At 38.2% G+C, this 19,924-nt stretch overlaps 1 protein-coding gene across 1 annotated transcript in view; it reads left to right on the top strand.

The window, feature by feature from the left end:
* LOC127428308 (inositol 1,4,5-trisphosphate receptor type 1-like) overlaps window positions 1-19,924 on the top strand; it is a 373,744-nt gene that overhangs the window by 200,809 nt on the left and 153,011 nt on the right. Inside the window, exons 37-40 of the mRNA XM_051676597.1 lie at window positions 5,524-5,644; window positions 6,360-6,544; window positions 10,652-10,800; window positions 19,707-19,818. Coding sequence (XP_051532557.1) covers window positions 5,524-5,644; window positions 6,360-6,544; window positions 10,652-10,800; window positions 19,707-19,818 — 567 coding nt within the window. The remainder of the gene's footprint in view (window positions 1-5,523; window positions 5,645-6,359; window positions 6,545-10,651; window positions 10,801-19,706; window positions 19,819-19,924) is intronic.

Below are 19,924 nucleotides of genomic sequence, written 5' to 3'. Positions count from 1 at the left end.
ATGGCCATTTTATATGTTACAAATAAGGCAGAGGCTATTTGCACTAAGTGTAAATAGCACCAAAAACGTCGTCTTTGCACAAAGTGCAAATAATGTTAGATGCTAGTGTTGCAAGGTTACTACAATATTGCTATAATAAAACCATGGTTCATTTGGTTAATTATGGTTAATTAACAAATGCAAATAGTGTTAGATGCTAGTGTTACATGGTTACTACAATATTACTATAGTAAAACCATGGTTAATTATGGTTAATTAACCAATGCAAATAGTGTTAGATGCTAGTGTACATGGTAAATACTATATTACTAAAGTAAAACCATAGGTAATTTGGTTAATTATGACTAATTAACCAATGCAAATAGTGTTAGATGCTAGTGTACATGGTTACAACAATATTATTAAAATGAAACCATGGGTTAATTATGGTTATCAAACCTTTCTCTCAACTGACCTTCACCGTGACCAAACCACTGGATGAGGAAATCAACCTTTATATTCATTTTTATTTATTATTATAAGTAGTGTTAACAGTAATATTAAGAGTGTAGACAGGAAACAGGATGGGAAAATTTGGGACAGAAGGCGGAATTGAACCTGAGTCATCCGCATGAGTAAAGCACTGTTGCTACACCCCATGCATTACAGCAACACTAGGGGCACAGTTTGTCTTCAATATCTGTGTTTCCACCAGACTATTGGTGTGAAAATAGCCGCGCTGTGTGGCAGGTGCTATTTACACCTAGTGCTAATAGTCACTCCATACAAATAAATATAGTCATTTAATACATGTACTTTTGACCACATTTGTTTTGTGCCAATATATAAATGACAATTTTTGTAATATTTTGAAATATATTTAGCATATATGCACAAATTAAAAATATATATATATATATATCAGTGAAAATCAAATACAATTTATATATATAAATATACTGTATATATACAGTATATATATGTGTGTGTGTGACGAGGAGGAGGGCGTGGCTGGGCTGTGATGGAGCATGGCTGCTGCTGGATCAGCAGGAGAGTGAGATAAAGGGGCGGCAGGAGGCGCCGGTTTGAGAGAGAGAGAGACGCACGTGGCTGCGCTGCACTTTGTTTATATTGGTTTTAAGTTTACCATTAAACTTTATGTTTACTGTTCAGCTGCTTCCCGCCTCCTCCTTACCCGTCCTTTGTTACAATAAAGTATATATAAACTCAGCAAAAAAAGAAATGTCCTCTCACTTTCAACTGCTTTTATTTTCAGCAAACTTAACATGTGTAAATATTTGTATGAACATAAAAAGATTCAACAACTAAGACATAAACCGAACAAGTTTCACAGACATGTGACTAACAGAAATGGAATAATGTGTCCCTGAACAAAGGGGGGTCAAAATCAAAAGTAACAGTCAGTATCTGGTGTGGCCACCAGCTGCATTAAGTACTGCAGTGCATCTCCTCATGGACTGCACCAGATGTGCCAGTTCTTGCTGTGAGATGTTACCCCACTCTTCCACCAAGGCACTTGCAAGTTCCTGGCCCTAGCCCTCACCCTCCGATCCAACAGGTCCCAGATGTGCTCAATGGAATTGAGATCCGGGCTCTTCGCTGGCCATGGCAGAACATTGACATTCCTGTCTTGCAGGAAATCACACACAGAACGAGCAGTATGGCTGGTGGCATTGTCATGCTGGAGGGTCATGTCAGGATGAGCCTGCAGGAAGGGTACCACATGAGGGAGGAGGATGTCTTCCCTGATTGCCTGTAATCACTGTAATGCTGTGACACACTGCCCCAGACCATGATGAGTCCGACCATCACCCCTGGTGAGACAAAACCGCGACTCGTCAGTGAAGAGCACTTTTTGCCAGTCCTGTCTGGTCCAGCGAAGGTGGGTTTGTACCCATAGGTGACGTTGTTGCCGATGATGTCTGGTAAGGACCTGCCTTATAACAGACCTACAAGCCCTCAGTCCAGCCTCTCTCAGCATATTGCGGACAGTCGGAGCACTGATGGAGGGATTGTGTGTTCCTGGTGTAACTCGGACAGTTGTTGTTGCCATCCTGTACCTGTCCCGCAGGTGTGATATTCAGATGTACCGATCCTGTGCAGGTGTTTTTACGCGTGGTCTGCCACTGTGAGGATGATCAGCTGTCCTTCCTGTCTCTCTGTAGCGCTGTCTTAGGCGTCTCACAGTACGGACATTGCAATTTATTGCCCTGGCCACATCTGCAGTCCTCATGCCTCCATGCAGCATGCCTAAGGCACATTCACGCAGATGAGCAGGGACCCTGGGCATCTTTTTTTGGTCTCTTTAGTGTCCTAAGTTTTTATAACTATGACTTTAATTGCCTAATGTCTGTAAGCTGTTAGTGTCCTAATGACCTTTCCACAGGTGCATGTTCATTAATTGTTTATGGTTCACTGAACAAGCATGGAAAACATTGTTTAAAACCTTTACAATAAAGATCTGTAAAGTTATTTTGATTTTTACAAAATTATCTTTATAATACAGTGTCCTGAAAAAGGGACGTTTCTTTTTTTGCTGAATTTATTTTGTGAAGTGCACCAGTCCCTCCTGCAGCAAAGCACCCCCACAACATGATGCTGCCACCCCCATGCTTCACGGTTGGGATGGTGTTCTTCGGCTTGCAAGCCTAACGCTTTTTCCTCCAAACATTACGATGGTCATTATGCACAAGCAGTTTCATCAGACCAGAGAACATTTCTCCAAAACGTAAGATCTTTGTCCCCATGTGCACTTGCAAACTGTTTTCTGGCTTTTTTATGCCGGTTTTGGAGCAGTGGCTTCTTCCTTGCTGAGCAGATTATGTCGATATAGATTACTTTTAGATTATGTTGATATAGGACTCGTTTTACTGTGGATATAGATATTTGTCTACCTGTTTTCTCCAGCATCTTCACAAGGTCCTTTGCTGTTGTTCTGGGATTGATTTGCACTTTTTGCACCAAACTACGGTCATCTCTAGGAGACTGAATGAGTCTCCTTCCTGAGCAGTATGATGGCTGCATAGTCCCAGGGTGTTTATACTTGCATACTATTGTTTGTACAGATGAATGTGGTACCTTCAGGCATTTGGAAATTGCTCCCAAGGATGAAGCAGACTTGTGGAGGTCCACACTTTTTTTCTGAGGTCTTGGCTGATTTCTTTTGATTTTCCCATGATGTCAAGCAAAGAGGCACTGAGTTTGAAGGTAGGCCTTAAAATACATCCACAGGTACACCTTCAATTCAGTACTATACCTATCAGAAGCTAATTGGCAAATTGTCTCAAGGCTTGACATCAAGCTGCTTAAAGGCACAATTAACTTAGTGTATGTAAACTTCTGACCAACTGGAATTGTGATATAGTCAATTAAAAGTGAAACAATCTGTCTGTAAACAGTTGTTGGAAAAATTACTTGTATCATGCACAAAGTAGATGTCCTAAATGACTTGCCAAAACTATAGTTTGCTCATATGAAATCTGTGGAGTGGTTAAAAAATTAGTTTTAACGACTTCAACTTAAGTGCTCGTAAACTTCTGACTTCAACTGTGTGTGTGTGTGTGTGTGTGTGTGTGTGTCTGTATGTATGTATATATATATATATATATATATATATATATATATATATATATATATATATATATATATATATATATATATATATATATATATATATATATGTATATATATATATATATATATATATATATATATATATATATATATGTATGTATATATATATGTATGTATGTGTGTGTAACTCAGATAACTGCTCTGTACAATTGTGGTGAGAAGAATATCATCTCAGAATGCTATTCTAAGATGCGGATTGGTGCTGTTTTGGCGTCACGAGAGGGACCTACACAATATTAGGCAGGTGGTTTTAATGTTGTGGCTGATCAGTGAATATATAAATATGTTTAATATAAGTTGTCAGATTTCTGTTTGGGTTGGTTTTGGCCAATCCATGTGCAGACTGAATCTGCAGTATATTGACCTGTTCTCTATTAATCTGTTGTTTATGAGTTTAGATTTCCATTGTGATGTTAGAAGTTGCACCTCTAATACTGTGACTTTTGTAGACCCCCAACCCAGTTTATTATTTCCTGGAAGTTTTTTTTCACGACAGCTTCCTTCTCTTATCTCTCACGTCTCTCTTTGCTGTGACAGGCCTCCTTTTTTGGCAAAATAACTGAAGTACCTCTTCGTAATCACTTCACTGTGTTGCACATGGAATGTGGTGATGTAGTATGGGTTAGACACTTTTGACACCTGTTTGAGCGGGAAACCAGATCACATTGAGATGATTCTTTTTTATTATTCACCATTAAGCGTCTCTGGCTTACTGGACTAGTTGTCTAGACAGCGTCTGAGCCAGTCTCACAAATTTAGAGTGGTAAAGATGTCACCCTTTCTCTTAGTTTTACACATTTTACTTGTAAGTGTGTATTGGGTTCTCGCCTTGGTGATAAAATGCGTGTTTGGTAGATAGTTTATCACTTGAAGGTGTTAAAACCATCATAATTGAAAACTCTTCACGGTCATCTCTAAACTTTGGACCAGAAACTTTAAACTTTATCTACAGTGAAATTATCAAAATATGCACAAAGTTATAATTTTTTTGTTTTCATAGATTTAATAGAGACAAGTTCTATAAACAGCATCTGTGATATGTTGTTGATTTACCACAGAAAATGTTTTTGACTCAGTTTGTGTACAGAAATACACTTATGATGGAAGTTTTTGACAGGCATTGCACTTGAATAAACATAGTTTCAAACACACTGTTTCAACAGTATATAAGTTAACAAAAGATTATTGTGTGAAAAAATAATTTTACTTACCTTTTCTGAGCAAAGTTATATCCAGTCTTTCAACTCATGTCATGACCATGCAAAGCCTGCAACTTTTGTACTGGATGCAAGGATACCAGAAAGGAACCATTTACTACAGAAAAATCCAATCCAGTAATTACATTAGTATGCATAACCAGAAGTTCAACTACTTAGAATGGTAGTTCTACAGCTAAAGGAACTAGGACAGTGCTGTTTACAGCTCAAATAGCACTTGTATGACCGGAAGAAATAAAAGTGCTTTAACATTAATACAAGCTGCACATTTCTGCTTTTTAAACCCTTTAAATGGCTTGCTCCATATACTTTCACTGAGTCAAAATTATTGTCTGTGGTAATTGACAGCATGTCACATATGCTTTTGATGGAGCTTAACTTGTATTGAACCCGTAGCATTGTCTTAAATGGACCATTGAGCTTCATTTTTTTAACATATTCAGAGCCAGAGAGTTTTATACAGATGTTCTCTACATTTGACAGTCTGATTAAATCTTATCAACATCATGGAATATTTTGAAAATGTCAATCAGAGAAGTTTCTTTTCTATCTTGAGCTCTTCACCATTATTAATTGGAAATGTATTGTTTTCCTCCCTTTTCTTCTGTTTTCTCCATCTTGAAATCTCCCTCCAACCTTTTCTCTCTGTCGTTTTCTCACCTCTTCTATCTAGACCCGGCAACCTGTGTTTGTTCAACTTCTTCAGGGGGTTTTTAGAGTTTATCACTGTAACTGGCTCGTCCCTGCTCAGAAAGCCTCAGTAGAGAGCTGTATAAAGGTTTTGTCTGATGTGGGTAAGTATTTGACCATTTTTGTTTAAGTTGACACAGCAACTGTACATGAACACTGTACTGGGTGACTTACAGTCCAGGGTAGCAATAGCGCTCAACACTTTGGCAAGAATAAGAGGGCGTTGACACTGGATGCATTTTTGGAGCTCGATGGAGTGATGCCATGAAATGGTGCAGACGTGATTTTAAAAGTTTCATTATTTTTTAACTTGAAGTGGTGTCTTTAAAAACAGTGACACGCAATTGCAACGACAGAAGACGTCCATGTGGCGCACATGTACATGCCTTAAAAGATATCGCAAAAGAATCTCGCTCCATCGCCGAAATGCACATCCCTAATTCACATGGCAGCACAGCATGTGTCTGATCTCTTATTCTATTATGTTCATTATTATTATTGTATAGCCTCTAGGAATTCCATGCATTATATAACAGTACAGTGTTTAAAATAGTTTTTTTGCTCATGCTCTTAAAGATAACCTTGAGTTCTTTGGTGGATGCAAATTGAGTTCAACCCAGTGATCAACAAAGACATATTCCACTCTTAAAAATGCATGTTGTTACAGCTCTAAAGGATAACAGCCTTCCTATTCCTTTACATCCAGCCTTACTATATGTTGTTAAATCAAAATCTGCATTCCAGCACTAATCACTAGAGCACAAAAGACTATTTGTAAAGTGGGCATGTGATGGATATATTTTTCTCCATCTTATTTAGCTAAGAGCAGAGCGATCGCCATCCCTGTAGATCTGGACAGCCAGGTAAACAACCTGTTTGTGAAGTCCAAGAGTGTAGTACAGAAGACCATCGTCAATTGGAGGATTTCGGCTCGCAACACCTCCAGAAGAGATTCAACGCTTACAACATCAAAAGATTACAGGAACATTATTGAAAGGCTGCAGGTGAGGGCGGGGTCTTTGGAGAACAGCCAATAAGGAAGCTGAAGTATTGTTAATGTAACATTGCTAGGTATTGGGTTCATTACATGCCTCAAAACAATGTTGAATGTAGAAGAAAGACATAAAAAGGGAGTTTTGTTATAATTCATTGTTTGGTCATAGGTTAGCCAACCAGGCAGTTGAAAACACCCGGGGCCCTATTTTAAGAGCACTAGGACTAAGTGCAGTGCAATCATATGCGCAAAGTCAGTGCAAGCATGCGCCAAGTATGGCCAGGGGTGTCAAACTCAATTTCAGCCCGGGCCACTTCAGTGTTGTGTGTGCCCTCAAAGGGCCGGTTGAAATGTAGCACTGTCATCTGATTTGGTAGCACCCATGCAATTACCAGTAATATAGCATATTTTGTGTAATGAAATTCACATTTGGCAGTAAGCACTGATTTTGAATTTGGGATGCAGATGCAAATGATGATATTAACAGTAGTATCTGTGAAAAAATATATAGGGCTAAATTGAAATACTCAGTGCGACTAATTTGGGTGTCCTTTACAGATTTCTTTATTCAGGCTCCTACTTATTTGTCATCTCTTGGAATTTATGAAGGCAAACAAAACCAGTTACATTTTCCTACAATCAGAGAGCATTAAAGGAGAATAGATTTTACACAGAAGGAAAACTGTCGTGGTCATAGTTTTAAAAATGGTATTTGTAATAAGACCATGGTAATCACATGTAGCCTACGTAAAACCATGCATGACTTTTTATTACCATGGGTAGTGACTGTGGTTCCTATATAACAAACTATGGCATTTTTGTAGTCTAAATACCACAGTTACTCCAAAAATAAGGTTACGATGACAGGGGAATGCTCATTAATATTCACGAGAAAAGCGCTAACTGATTGGTCAGTGACACATTCTGTTCTCCTGCCATCCTATGTTTCTGAATTTAGCTCACGGGCCACATGAAATGAGGTGGCGGGCCGGATTTATTATTTATACATTTTATTTTATTTACCATTGGCATTTCTATCCCAACCAGAGATGGCACTACTGTGACAGTAGTGAAATTTACAAAAAATAAATAAATGTCAATTTATCATTTCTGTTTTCATTAAAAAAAAAAAAAAAAAGTATAAACATATGTTATTCCATTTGTGTTTGTACATTTGATATCTTGATATGATATAGCCAATATTGATATTTTCAGTAATATATGTATATTCTTTTTTTCATTGAAGTAACAAAGCAAGCCAGAGCTGTAGCAACCATTATAATCTGGAGTGGGGGTCATGTCCCCCTTACTTCTAGAAAATTATATGACATGAAACATATTTATATTTTTCACAAAATAATACATTAGCATATATTTAAAGTTTCGGCAGCCATGCAAGGGAATAGTAGGCAGCTGCCTAAATGACATGTTTAAAACCAATCAGAAGCCTCCATCAACCAGTTGGTTTGCCAGTGAACAGAACCAGCGCACAAGCGGTTAATAGTACAGGCCAAGGAGGTATAGCCATCACCCCTTGCTTTTCAGGACTACAGGGCAAACAGTATCAGGGTTAATGAAGGTTACTTTTAAAACAAGATTGAGTTGCCAATCATGAAATTAATTATGTTACGTTTTACAGTTTAATGAAGAGTAGCGCATAATTTACTTTTGCATTAAAAGTGCCCTTTCTCCCCGTCAGTCAGTGCACTCTCGCTCTCTTTCTCACACACACAATATGCAGCATGTGCAGGGAGAGAGAATGCGTGCGATCATGCAATTGACGGTTAGAAAATGACACTGACTTAAGCTTGGTTAAAAGGAAAATTGCTGTGCTTGGTTTAAGTTGTGTCCTTTAATTTATTTCTTTTTATTTGTCAAATGACGGTCAATATTTAAAATTTTCTGCCAATGTTTTTAAAAATCGGTAAATGATGAAAATATTTTTCAGTCACAAACAACCCCCCCCCCGTTTGGGAGACCCTGATATAGTCCATTCCCTCAAGCACCAGTGATATAAACAAAGACAGCACACTCAAGTAAGAAGAAGTTGGTAGTGTAAATGGACTGTATTGCGCTGAGATAAGATGTGATTTTGAAACGTCTGAGCGCAGTGACCTATTTCTCAGGAAAATAGCAAACGCGCTTTGCTGTACTTTATTACCATACATTAAACCCACAGTTTGCGCACGTACACCCACAGATTGCGCAAACACTCCCACGGCCACTTGCAATTTGCGATGGCACGAAAATTGCACTTAGAATTAGCGCTCTCACAAATGTAGATAAGACGTTTCAGACAGTCATGGCGCGTAGCACTTCTCTTTGCATACTCACGAAAATAGAGCCCCTGGTGTTTAAAATATACATGAATATAAAAGGGAAAGTGTATATTTTAGGGGCTGTAACTAGTCACCATTTCCCTTTCAGCTGGGTTTTTCACCCGTTTTAACTGAAGGTCATCGTTTGCCCTCACTAGATCATTTTAAAAGAATAGTTCACCCAAAATGAAAATTCTGTCATTTAGTCTTTTGGAATATTAAATTAGATTTGGATATTAATCTAGAGTCTGATTGCGGATGGCTTTTGACACTAGTCTCAGAACAGCCTTCTGCCCACATACCATATTACAACATTGAAACAGATATTTTTGCATTAGATATTTTTTGCTGTAGATATTTTTGCAACGGAATTGTGAAGCCCATGCTGTCGTATTTATCATGGAAACAGAAACTGATTTTTACGAAAGTGATGTACGTGTGAGTTTTGAAACTTTTTAATGTTGTAATTGAAAAGTGTGTAATTTCTGCGGCACTAGAACTACCAAACAGAATTGCAAAAATAATGATTTTCAAACAAGTTTTTATATTTTTCTAAACAGTTATGCTGGTTGGGATGCTCAAACAAACAAAGCGCCACAGAGCCAGTGTTTACACTTTTCAGCAAAATCAAACTACAGATTGCTTGCTTATTTATAGTCATCTCTGCATATTAAGTTGGGATATGAAAAAGTATTTCTACATTAAAAAAAAAAAAAACTTTAATTTAGAGGATGATAGAAGTTTCCATATTACAATGTAATAACAGAATAGCAGAACTATAGATAAGTTACATGCTGAATTGTGAAGCCCATGCTGTCGTATTTAACAGCGAAACAGCAGATGATTTCTCTGAAAGGTGTGACATACCGAGTCTTGAAATGTTAAGGAAAAAAGAAGCTGCACCATCTGAAGGTGGTGTTGTGAGTAGAAACATGCATTTCCTGTCTTAAAATAATGCTTTCACATGCTGCTCAGAAGGCGGATGAGTGGAGGGGTGAAAATAGAGGTCAGGGTGGAGGGGTTGTCAGCTAGTCTTGAGAAGGGGAAGGGGTGGGGCGGGGCATGTGTGGGGAGCGGGTGATTTAGCAAGTTGCGGTAAAGCATGGCTTTATCACGTCTGTCTCCACCCCTGTGCAGCCGAAGTGTATGTTGGCGAATATTCAGACACGTTTGTACAACTCACTTTACTGTTATGTGCCTTCAGGTCTGCTAGATTTAGCCTTTAGTTTGAAAGCAAATCAAGCTTTTGGTGAAATGAAAACTAGTGCTCAGAGTATGGGTAGTCAAATGGGTGGCCAAATGTTTAAAAAACAAATTTGGCAACTTTTTGTCAATTATCGGTTAATTGAGAGAATTTATTGACCATAAATATTTTTATTTCATCTTGGCCATTTCATAAAAATAATGCAAAAATGCATTAGATATATATATATACTAGTGGCATTTAGTGGAAAACGCTCTCCATTACTGCATACTTTGGAAAACAGTGATGGTTGGCAGAGTTGATCCCATTGTACATCAGCGAAGGTCAGATTATCTTTTTACATTTCATTTTAAACCATCTAGATTATGTAGCAGTTACTAAAAAAGTTAAACCAACTTTTGAGCTAAATTTTTCTCACATTTGGTGCTTAGCATGTGGTAATTTTGCACTGCGTGTGTTTCACTCCAAAAAAATCGTCCACCATATTAAACTTTCAGTATGCAAGGTGTTATAGTTGCACATGGTGAAAATAAATTAATTTGTGCATTTTTTAGCAATTGAGATTTGTTTGTTCTCTGCTGTGTGTGTTTTTCAGGACATTGTATCTGCTCTGGAGGATCGTCTACGGCCTCTGGTTCAAGCTGAGCTCTCAGTGTTGGTGGATGTACTGCATCGCCCAGAGCTACTGTTCCCAGAGAACACAGATGCCCGGAGGAAATGTGAGAGCGGAGGCTTCATCTCAAAGTGCGTTTCCTTTTCCCATAAACCTTTAAAAATAAACCAATATCCATGGATGTAATAAGACACCAGAATAATCAAATTTCTTTATGGAATGAGCCAGTGACATTCATGAATCATGTTTATTGGGGTGACTTTGAACGCATACTAGGGTTGTCACGATGCCACAATTTCAGTAGTCGGCACAGATACCAGCGAAACTTCACGGTTCTCAATACCAATTTATAGTAAGGCTGGATGAAATTGACACTGCAAAATTATGCTAATTTGTTAATGTGCTGTTGAACACACTCCATTAGCCTATTTAAAAAGTAAAATTTCTATGTAAAAATAATTTAAACAAATGCACTTTTCCTTTAAGTATTTCTCAATTAAGTGTGTTTAAGTAGGGCCCTACTGAAATCTGTTTTATTTTTTCCCCAGTCCTGTTTTCCTTTTTTTTTTAATTCCGTGATTTTAATTTTAATTTATTTTCATCATCAAAATGGTGTCTAATCAAATGAATTCCTACAACTTTTAACAAATGAAAACAGAACAATTACTTTTCAACAACCCATTGCATTATTTTACCAAATTTTATTCTGTACAAGAGCACTCTTGCTTGTGATATATTGCTGAATCTTTATTATTATTATTAATCATTTTTATTTATTATTATTATGACTGCTACAGTGAATATTACATTTTACTGTAATATATTTCTGTCACAATATCTTCAGTTTCAAACGTCTAGCTTTTATTTTGATGTGAGCTTTTAGTTTGATATGTGTTTTTTTGACAGAAGCTTTACACCTCGGACATGCAGTTCGCTACATGGCCCATTGTGATCATTTAAGCACAAATGCTGTTATTTAATTATAAAGATTTATAGTCTACATGTGCCGCGCTTCACAGTGGCTGAATGCTCTGCTCTGTCATCTCATATAACACACACAGCGTGCATGATTTTCATTGTCTGTGGAGTTTCCAGTGGATGAGCGGTTGGCTTCACACATTCACTTTAAAGCATGCAGCTCATGCAGACTAAGATTGCAGCCTTTCACACTAGGACATATCACGATTTTAATTTGATTAATTGTGTATTAATTTTACCCCAAATATGTCAAATTTGGATTTTTTTTCAAAGCATTTGGAAGCAGTTATGTGTTAGTCAGACAGTGTGCAGGTATCGAATTGAGTTGGTGCTCAGTATTACCAGAACTGCAGAAATACTGGTATCGTGGCATCTTTTATTTTTGTATTGACGTGGTACCAGTACATTTGACATCCCTAACACATACTAAAAGAATGGATTGAAGTAAATTTCCCCAGCCAGTCTACATTAGTAATTTATTAATGCTTTTGTGGATGATTTTATCCCAGGAACAGTATGTATATTATAGGTACAGACCCTAGAGTAACCTGGGTCTTGCTGAAGGCCAAAATAATTCATGATAGTTCATAGATCTCACTTTGTGGGGTTCGAACCAACAACCTTTTTGCTACCTGTCCAGATCATTAACCACTCCTTTACTTCAACAAGTTTACTCCTTTACAATACACTTTACTATCTATGCAATCTTCTACTTGGGAATATTTACAGAGGAACATAGTATGTCACGCATCATGATTATGGATTTTGTCATTCGCTTGCGACCCATTTCCTCTCTAGACTTCAAAAGGATACAATATATTTACAGATCAAACACATAAAACAATAGCAGATAGATCACGTTACCTATTTATAAAAAAAAAAAAAAAACAGGAATCAGTGATTTACAGTATGCAGACATATTGCAGTATGTAAAAAAAAAAAATTGGTAAAAAAGAGACAATTATATATACACCGTTCGGATTTTGATTTCCCCAATGTGTGGCTCTGTGACAAAGCAATACTCTGTTTGAACTCAAGTTTGGGACGGGACTACCTGTTTGTTCAAACAATGAACGATCAGGGGCTGGAAGAAGATTGTTTGGACATTATTTGCGCAATTCCAAAATGACAAACTTCATGTTTATATCACTGTATAAGACTTAAATCATTACTTTGTTTCTTGCAGACACAGGCTGCATTGTGCAATTGAGTCGGCTTTGTCAACAGGTATAATGCATACTGGCATCCACCTTTTATCCATGCATGTGTCCTCGTGCTGTGAGAGACTCCACTCAGGAGAGCTACAGAAAGGATTATGTGTGTTTGTGCGACTGTTTGTGTTTGTTTGCCTTCCTGAGTTTGAATGTTCCTATGAGATTAATCCTGAGGTGCGGATTAGCTGATTCAGAGATGGAGTTACTGTAGATTACAATGCCAGTTTAAATTGTGATGTCAGCAGGAGAGAAATGGCCACCTATCGACAATTCAGATCTATCCAATTTGGTTTCATTCTTTTGTTTTATGGCAGTCATTTTTAGATGTTTATCAGATTTTACCCAAAGCAATTTAGAGAACATTTGTTATAATATGGGCTTAAAAGTATAGTTCACTCAAAAGTGAAAATTTACTCAAAAGTAAACATTTTGTTTTAACCTCATATTGTTGCAAACTTTCTGACTTTATTCTATGGAACACAAAAGGAGATATTTTGCAGAATGTTCATGCTGGTCTTTTCAGAATCAGAATCAGAATGAAATTTATTGCCAAGTATGCTAACACATACAAGGAGTTTGTCTTGGTGACAGGAGCTTCCAGTGTACAACAATACAAAAACAATACAAAAACAGCAGCAAGACATAGATAATAATAAAAAAATAAAAAAGAATTATACACATACGTACAGACACACACATACATACATACACACATACACATGGGTAGTGCAAATTGAATACAATCTGTTATGTACAGTGTAAATACAAATCTGTTATGTACAGTGCAAATGTTTTTTTTTGTTTTTGTTTTTTTCAGAGGAATGAAATGGCAGAAGAGGTTGGATGTGTTGGATAAATATAAGAAAGACTAAACTGTGTATTGCACATAGTTATTGCTCAATGGGGCAATTTAACTGTTCATGAGATGGATAGCCTGAGGAAAAAAACTGTTCCTGTGCCTGACGGTTCTGGTGCTCAGAGCTCTGAAGCGTCGGCCAGAAGGCAACAGTTCAAAAAGGTAGTGGGCAGGGTGAGTGGGGTCCAGAGTGATTTCCAGCCTTTTTCCTCACTCTGGAAGTGTATAGTTCTTGAAGGGGGGGGCAGGGGGCAACCAATAATCCTCTCAGCAGTCCGAACTGTCCTTTGTAGTCTTCTGATGTCTGATTTTGTAGCTGAACCAAACCAGACAGTCATTGAAGTGCAGAGGACAGACTCAATGACTGCTGAGTAGAACTGTATCAGCAGCGCCTGTGGCAGGTTGAATGTGCTCAGCTGGCAAAGGAAGTACAACCTCTGCTGGGCCTTATTCACAATGGAGTCAATGTGGGTCTCCCACTTCAGGTCCTGTGAGATGGTAGTGCCCAGGAACTTGAATGACTCCACTGCTGCCACAGTGCTGTTTAGAATGGTGAGGGGGGTTAGTGTTGGGGTGTTCCTCCTAAAGTCCACAATCATCTCCACCGTTTTGAGCGTATTCAGCTCAAGGTTGTTTTGACTGCACCAGACATCCAACTGTTCAACCTCCCTTCTGTATGCAGACTCATTGTCATCTCGGATGAGGCCGATGACATTGGTGTCGTCTGCAAACTTCAGAAGCTTGACAGAGGGGTCCTTGGTGTTGCAGTCATTGGTATAGAGGGAGAAAAGTAGTGGGGAGAGCACACATCCCTGGGGGGCTCCAGTGCTGATTGTACAGGTGCTGGAAGTGAGTTTCCCCTGTCTCACAAGCTGCTGCCTGTCCGTCAGAAAGCTGGTAATCCACTGACAGATAGACATGGGAACAGAGAGTTGGTGTAATTTATTCTGGAGTATAGCTGGGATGATGGTGTTGAAAGCCAATCTGAAGTCCACAAAAAGGATCCTTGCATATGTCCCTGGTCTGTCCAGATGTTGCAGGATATGATGCAATCCCATGTTGACTGCATCATCCACAGACCTGTTTGCTCGATAAGCAAATTGAAGGGGATCTAGAAAGGGTCCAGTGATGTTCTTCAGGTGGGCCAACACCAGTCTCTCAAATGATTTCATGACCACAGACGTCAAGGCGACAGGTCTGTAGTCATTTAGTCCTGTGATTTTTGGTTTCTTTGGGATGGGGATGATAGTGGAACGTTTGAAGCAGTATGGGACTTCACACTGCTCCAGTGATCTATTGAAGATCTGTGTGAAGATGGGGGCCAGCTGGATAGCACAGCATCTAAGACATGCAGGTGAAATGCCATCTGGGCCCTGTGCTTTCCTTATCCTTTGTTGTCGAAAGATGTGGCTCACATCATCTTCACAGATCTTAAGTGCTGGTTGAGTAGCAGGAGGGGGGTTGCAGGAGGTGTTGGTGTTTGTGTGAAGTGAAGGTCAGAGTGGGTGTGGTGTGTGAGATTGGGCCTTTCAAATCTACAGTAGAACACATTCAGGTCATCAGACAGTTGTTGGTCCACCACAGGGTTGGGGGCAGGAGTCCTGTAATTCGTAAGTTGTTTCATGCCACTCCACGCTGATGCAGGGTCGTTAGCTGAAAACTTGTTTTTCAGCTTCTCAGAGTATCTTCTTTTAGCCACTCTGATTCCCTTATTCAGTGTGTTCCTGGACTGATTGTTCAAGACTTTATCCCCAACTCTGTAAGCATCCTCTTTGGCCTGATGAAGCTGCCTGAGTTCCGCTGTAAACCATGGTTTGTAATTGTTAAATGTTAAATAAGTCCTAGTAGGAATGCACATATCCTCACAAAAACTGATATATGATGTAACCGTATCTGTGAGCTCATCCAGATTGGTGTCTGCAGCTTCAAAAACACTCCAATCAGTGCAGTCAAAGCAGGCTTGTAGTTCCAGCTCTGCTTCATTGGTCCATATCTTTACAGTCCTTAATACAGGCTTAGCAGATTTTAATTTGTCTGTAGTTGGAAGAAGATGAACCAGACAGTGAACAGATAGTCCCAAAGCTGCTCTAGGAACAGAGCGATATGCATCCTTTATTGTTGTGTAGCAATGATCCAGTATGTTCCTGTCTCTAGTGGGGCATGTAATGTGCTGTTTGTATTTGGGCAGTTCACGTGTGAGGTTTGCTTTGTTAAAATCCCCAAGAATAATAATAACTGAGTCTGGGTATTGTTGTTCCGTGTCTGTGATTTGATCAGCCAGTTGTTGCAGCGCGGCATTCATACACATGTTTGGCATGATATACACACTCACCAAAATAAACTAGGGAAACTCCCATGGCGAGTAGAAAGGCTTACAGTTAATAAAGAGTTCTTCCAAATTAGGGCAGCACATCTTCTTTAATGTTGTTACATCTGTACACCAACTTTCATTGATGTAAAAGCATGTTCCACCACTTCTCGTTTTCCCTGTTAACTCCGTGATGCGATCCGCTCTGAACAGCTGAAAGCCCAGCAGATGTAACGCGCTGTCCGGAATGGCTTCACTCAGCCAGGTTTCTGTGACACACAAGGCAGCAGAGTTTGAAAAGTCCTTGTTTGTGCGGGTGAGGAGATGTAGTTCGTCCGTTTTGTTAGGGAGAGAGATTGGAGATTCGCTAGATGAATGCTCGGCAACGTTGTTCGAAAGCCCCGCCGACGGAATTTGACCAGCGCGCCTGCTTGTCTCCCTTGCCTGCGTCTCCTAGCGCATTTAAACAACACAGCCACGCCTCCAACTAAAATGTCAAACAAAACGTCCGAATATTCAAAATCCATGAAAAGATTGACTGGTGTATGCTGTCGAATGTTCAGCAGATTTTCTCTGGTAAAACTGACTGAAAAAAGATTACTAAACACAGGACAAACAAACAAAAATAACAAAACAATAGAAGCGCTCCACACCAAGGCGGCCATCCACAGCGCCATCATAAATTGGCCAAGGATGGTCAAGCTCAAAAAAGGACAATGAAAAAAAAAAGGCACAGTAAAAGTACAATATAAGTAGTCCATGCAACGAGTGCACAATATTCTAAGTCTTCTCAAGCCCTACTATAGTTTTGTGTGAGGATCAGACTGACATTTTTAGTCATTGATCTCTGATTTAAGTCAGAATTTGTTGTTATTTGCAGCTGTCAAATCTCCTTTGCTTATGTGCATATTCAGAACTGCCGCATTAATACTGTACGTGTGACACTAGGTTTGATGTCAATGATGAAATTGCAAAAATAATGATTTTTCTCCAAACACTCTGCCCCACCTCCCATTGTTTGATCAAACAGGTATTCCTGCTCTAAACTCATGCCATTGGTTGAGCCACTGTTAACATGTTGAACTGCTCAAATAGAGCATTGTTTGAAAAATGTTAGTGTTAACATTAGAAAGTCAACTGACAAATGGCATACTTATAGTTTCTACACATTATACTGGAATAGAAGGAAGCATTATAAAAAGAAAATTTTGGACCCACTTTATATTAGGTGTCTTTTACTACTATGTATGTTAACATTTGATACAATATACTTATTATGTATATATGTGTTGTTACTTTGTACTTACATTTAAATTACCTGCATTTAATTACATCTGTAGTTACACTGTTAACTTTATCCCTACCACAACCTTTACCCCTACCCTCTACTCCTAAACCTACCTGTACCTCAACTTTAGTAGCAACAAAAGTAAATCTTGCTGAGCAACATGTAGCTGCAAAATAATTACTTGGTATTGTATGTATTTTAATGTTATTACGTATTAGTCAAAGACACCTAATATAAATTGGGACTAGGGGTGGGTAAAAATATAGATTTTTCAATGCATCGCGATGTTCATTTCAACAATCTTGAAATTGATTCTTAAATTTCAAGATCTACATTTTATTCTATGCACAACTCTTTGCAATGCGAGTAAATCACTATCTTTTGCAACCAAATTCTGTGCTATGCAGCTAAAATGTATATACTGGCTAGTAAATGTTTAGATTTCACTCACCAGTGATTGTGTAGTTTAGTGGTAGAGAATTCAGCAGCGAAATACTTTTACTGGGAGTAAAAGTTGTTCCATGTAATGTGTGTCCAAAGACGAGATCCACGCGACCCATTTGTCATTGGATAACGTCTCTTTTAATACCCTTTCTGTACTTTACAGTCAGTTGTTGATAAAAAAAACACACAAAAAAACAAAAGATAAACTTTTAATTCTAATTATGCATAGCGCAGATGATGTAAAGCTGTTCGATTCTCTCTTGGTATCGTGCTCATTTACAAATGCTCTTTACAGAAATGCTGTTTTTGTTAAAGAGACAATACCGGTTTTAGCACGTGTTCAACAAATCAGTGTAAATACTTGTAAATAGTACACATTATGCAGTTAAACAATAAATATGTAACAAAAATAATTTATGAAATACAATGTTATTTATTTATTGAATACATGGATTTGTTCAATTTTAAAAAGCCAAAATGTGACCAAAATGATGGAAAACTATTAAAATATAATTAGCTAAATAAAATTTTGGTAATGTATATAGCCTACATAATTTATTTGTAACTGATGTAGGCTGGTCAAACAGATGAAAACAACAGTCATAGAGATGGTAGTAGTGTTTTAAAGTTGCCAATTCAAAATATTTTGCCTTTAGAAAGTACTTTATGCAACCAGTTTAAATATTTTGTCCATCATAACATTATTGTTGTAACAAACTCTAGGCCGCAGTCAAACGCAACTCCTCACATGCACACAAAATGAAGTTTCATCACACTCATGGTAAAAACATTCAGTCAGTGAACCGGATAATTAATACATTGCGAGAGTTGCAAATATCAGAAATATCCACAGTCAGTAACATTAATGAATGAATGGAATACAACAGGCATATTGTTTTACTCACAGACTAAAAGCTGTTTATTTGTGTACAGCATAGAGTTGCAGATGTTATGAATAAATGTGTCTTACTTGTCGTGTTTCTTTCATGAAACATAAAAAGAATATGAGAAACTGATACATACGATTACGATGTGTAGATTCTGAGGTACTATAATCTTCACAGAGCGCGTTTGACATCTGAACGGCTCAAGGGAAGTCAGGCGGCTACTCCCGTGTCCTAGTGTCTGCCGTATGCATTCTCTTGTCAGTGCGACTTACAGGTACAGTATATACAGATGCGACTTGTCTGTGTTTTTTTTCTCTCAACAACGCAATTTTGACCCGGACTTTATTTCCGGAAAATACGGTAAAGTGTGTTCAAAGACGAGATCCACGCGACCCATTTGCCATTGAATAATGTTTCTTTTAATACACTTTCTGTTCTCTACAGGCAGTTGATGATCAAAAACAAAAAAATATATAAACATTTAATTCTAATCATGCATAGCAGAGATGATGTAAAGCCATTCAAGTCTCTCTCGTTAGCGTTTGCTCATTTACAAACGCTCTTATCAGAAATCCCGGTTTTGTTCTAGAGACAGTACCGGTTTTAGCACGTGTTCAACAAATCAATGTAAATATTTGTAAAGATTACACATTATCTGTATTAATACCCAGCTCTAAGTGGGACCCAAAATTCAGTTATAATTTACACACTGTCATGTCGTTCCATACTCGTATGACTTTCTTTCTTCTGTGGAACACAAAAGGAAAAATTTTGAATATCCTGTTCACTGACTCACTTCAAAGCTTCAAAAAGCACCAATAAGTATCATAAAACTAGTCCATGCGGCTTGTGCTTCATAGTCCAAGCCTTCTGAAGGTATACGATAGGTTTTGGGGAGAAACAATCTCCAATTGATGTCATTTTACAGTGAATATCTTGATGTCTGTTGTGTGATCATGAGCGTTATGAGATAACCTCGTTAACAGTGGCTCATGTGTTTACACAAAAACTTGCATTGTTTTTCACACCACCCTACAACCGCACATTTTCTCTCTCTTTCAGATTAATAAAGCACACCAAACAGCTTTTAGAGGAAAATGAAGAGCGTTTGTGTATAAAGGTTTTGCAGACGCTCAGAGAAATGATGACAAAAGACCGTGGCTATGGGGAAAAGGTAACACACACACACACACACACACACACACACACACATTGTAGTTGCAGTATATCTCCACTACAAGTGTTTGAGGAAAAAAATGGCCTTCCACAAACAAAAACCT

This window comes from Myxocyprinus asiaticus, chromosome 37, assembly GCF_019703515.2.
Source record: "Myxocyprinus asiaticus isolate MX2 ecotype Aquarium Trade chromosome 37, UBuf_Myxa_2, whole genome shotgun sequence".
Classification (NCBI taxonomy): Eukaryota; Metazoa; Chordata; class Actinopteri; order Cypriniformes; family Catostomidae; genus Myxocyprinus; species Myxocyprinus asiaticus.
This window is presented reverse-complemented; position numbering and strand designations above follow the sequence as displayed.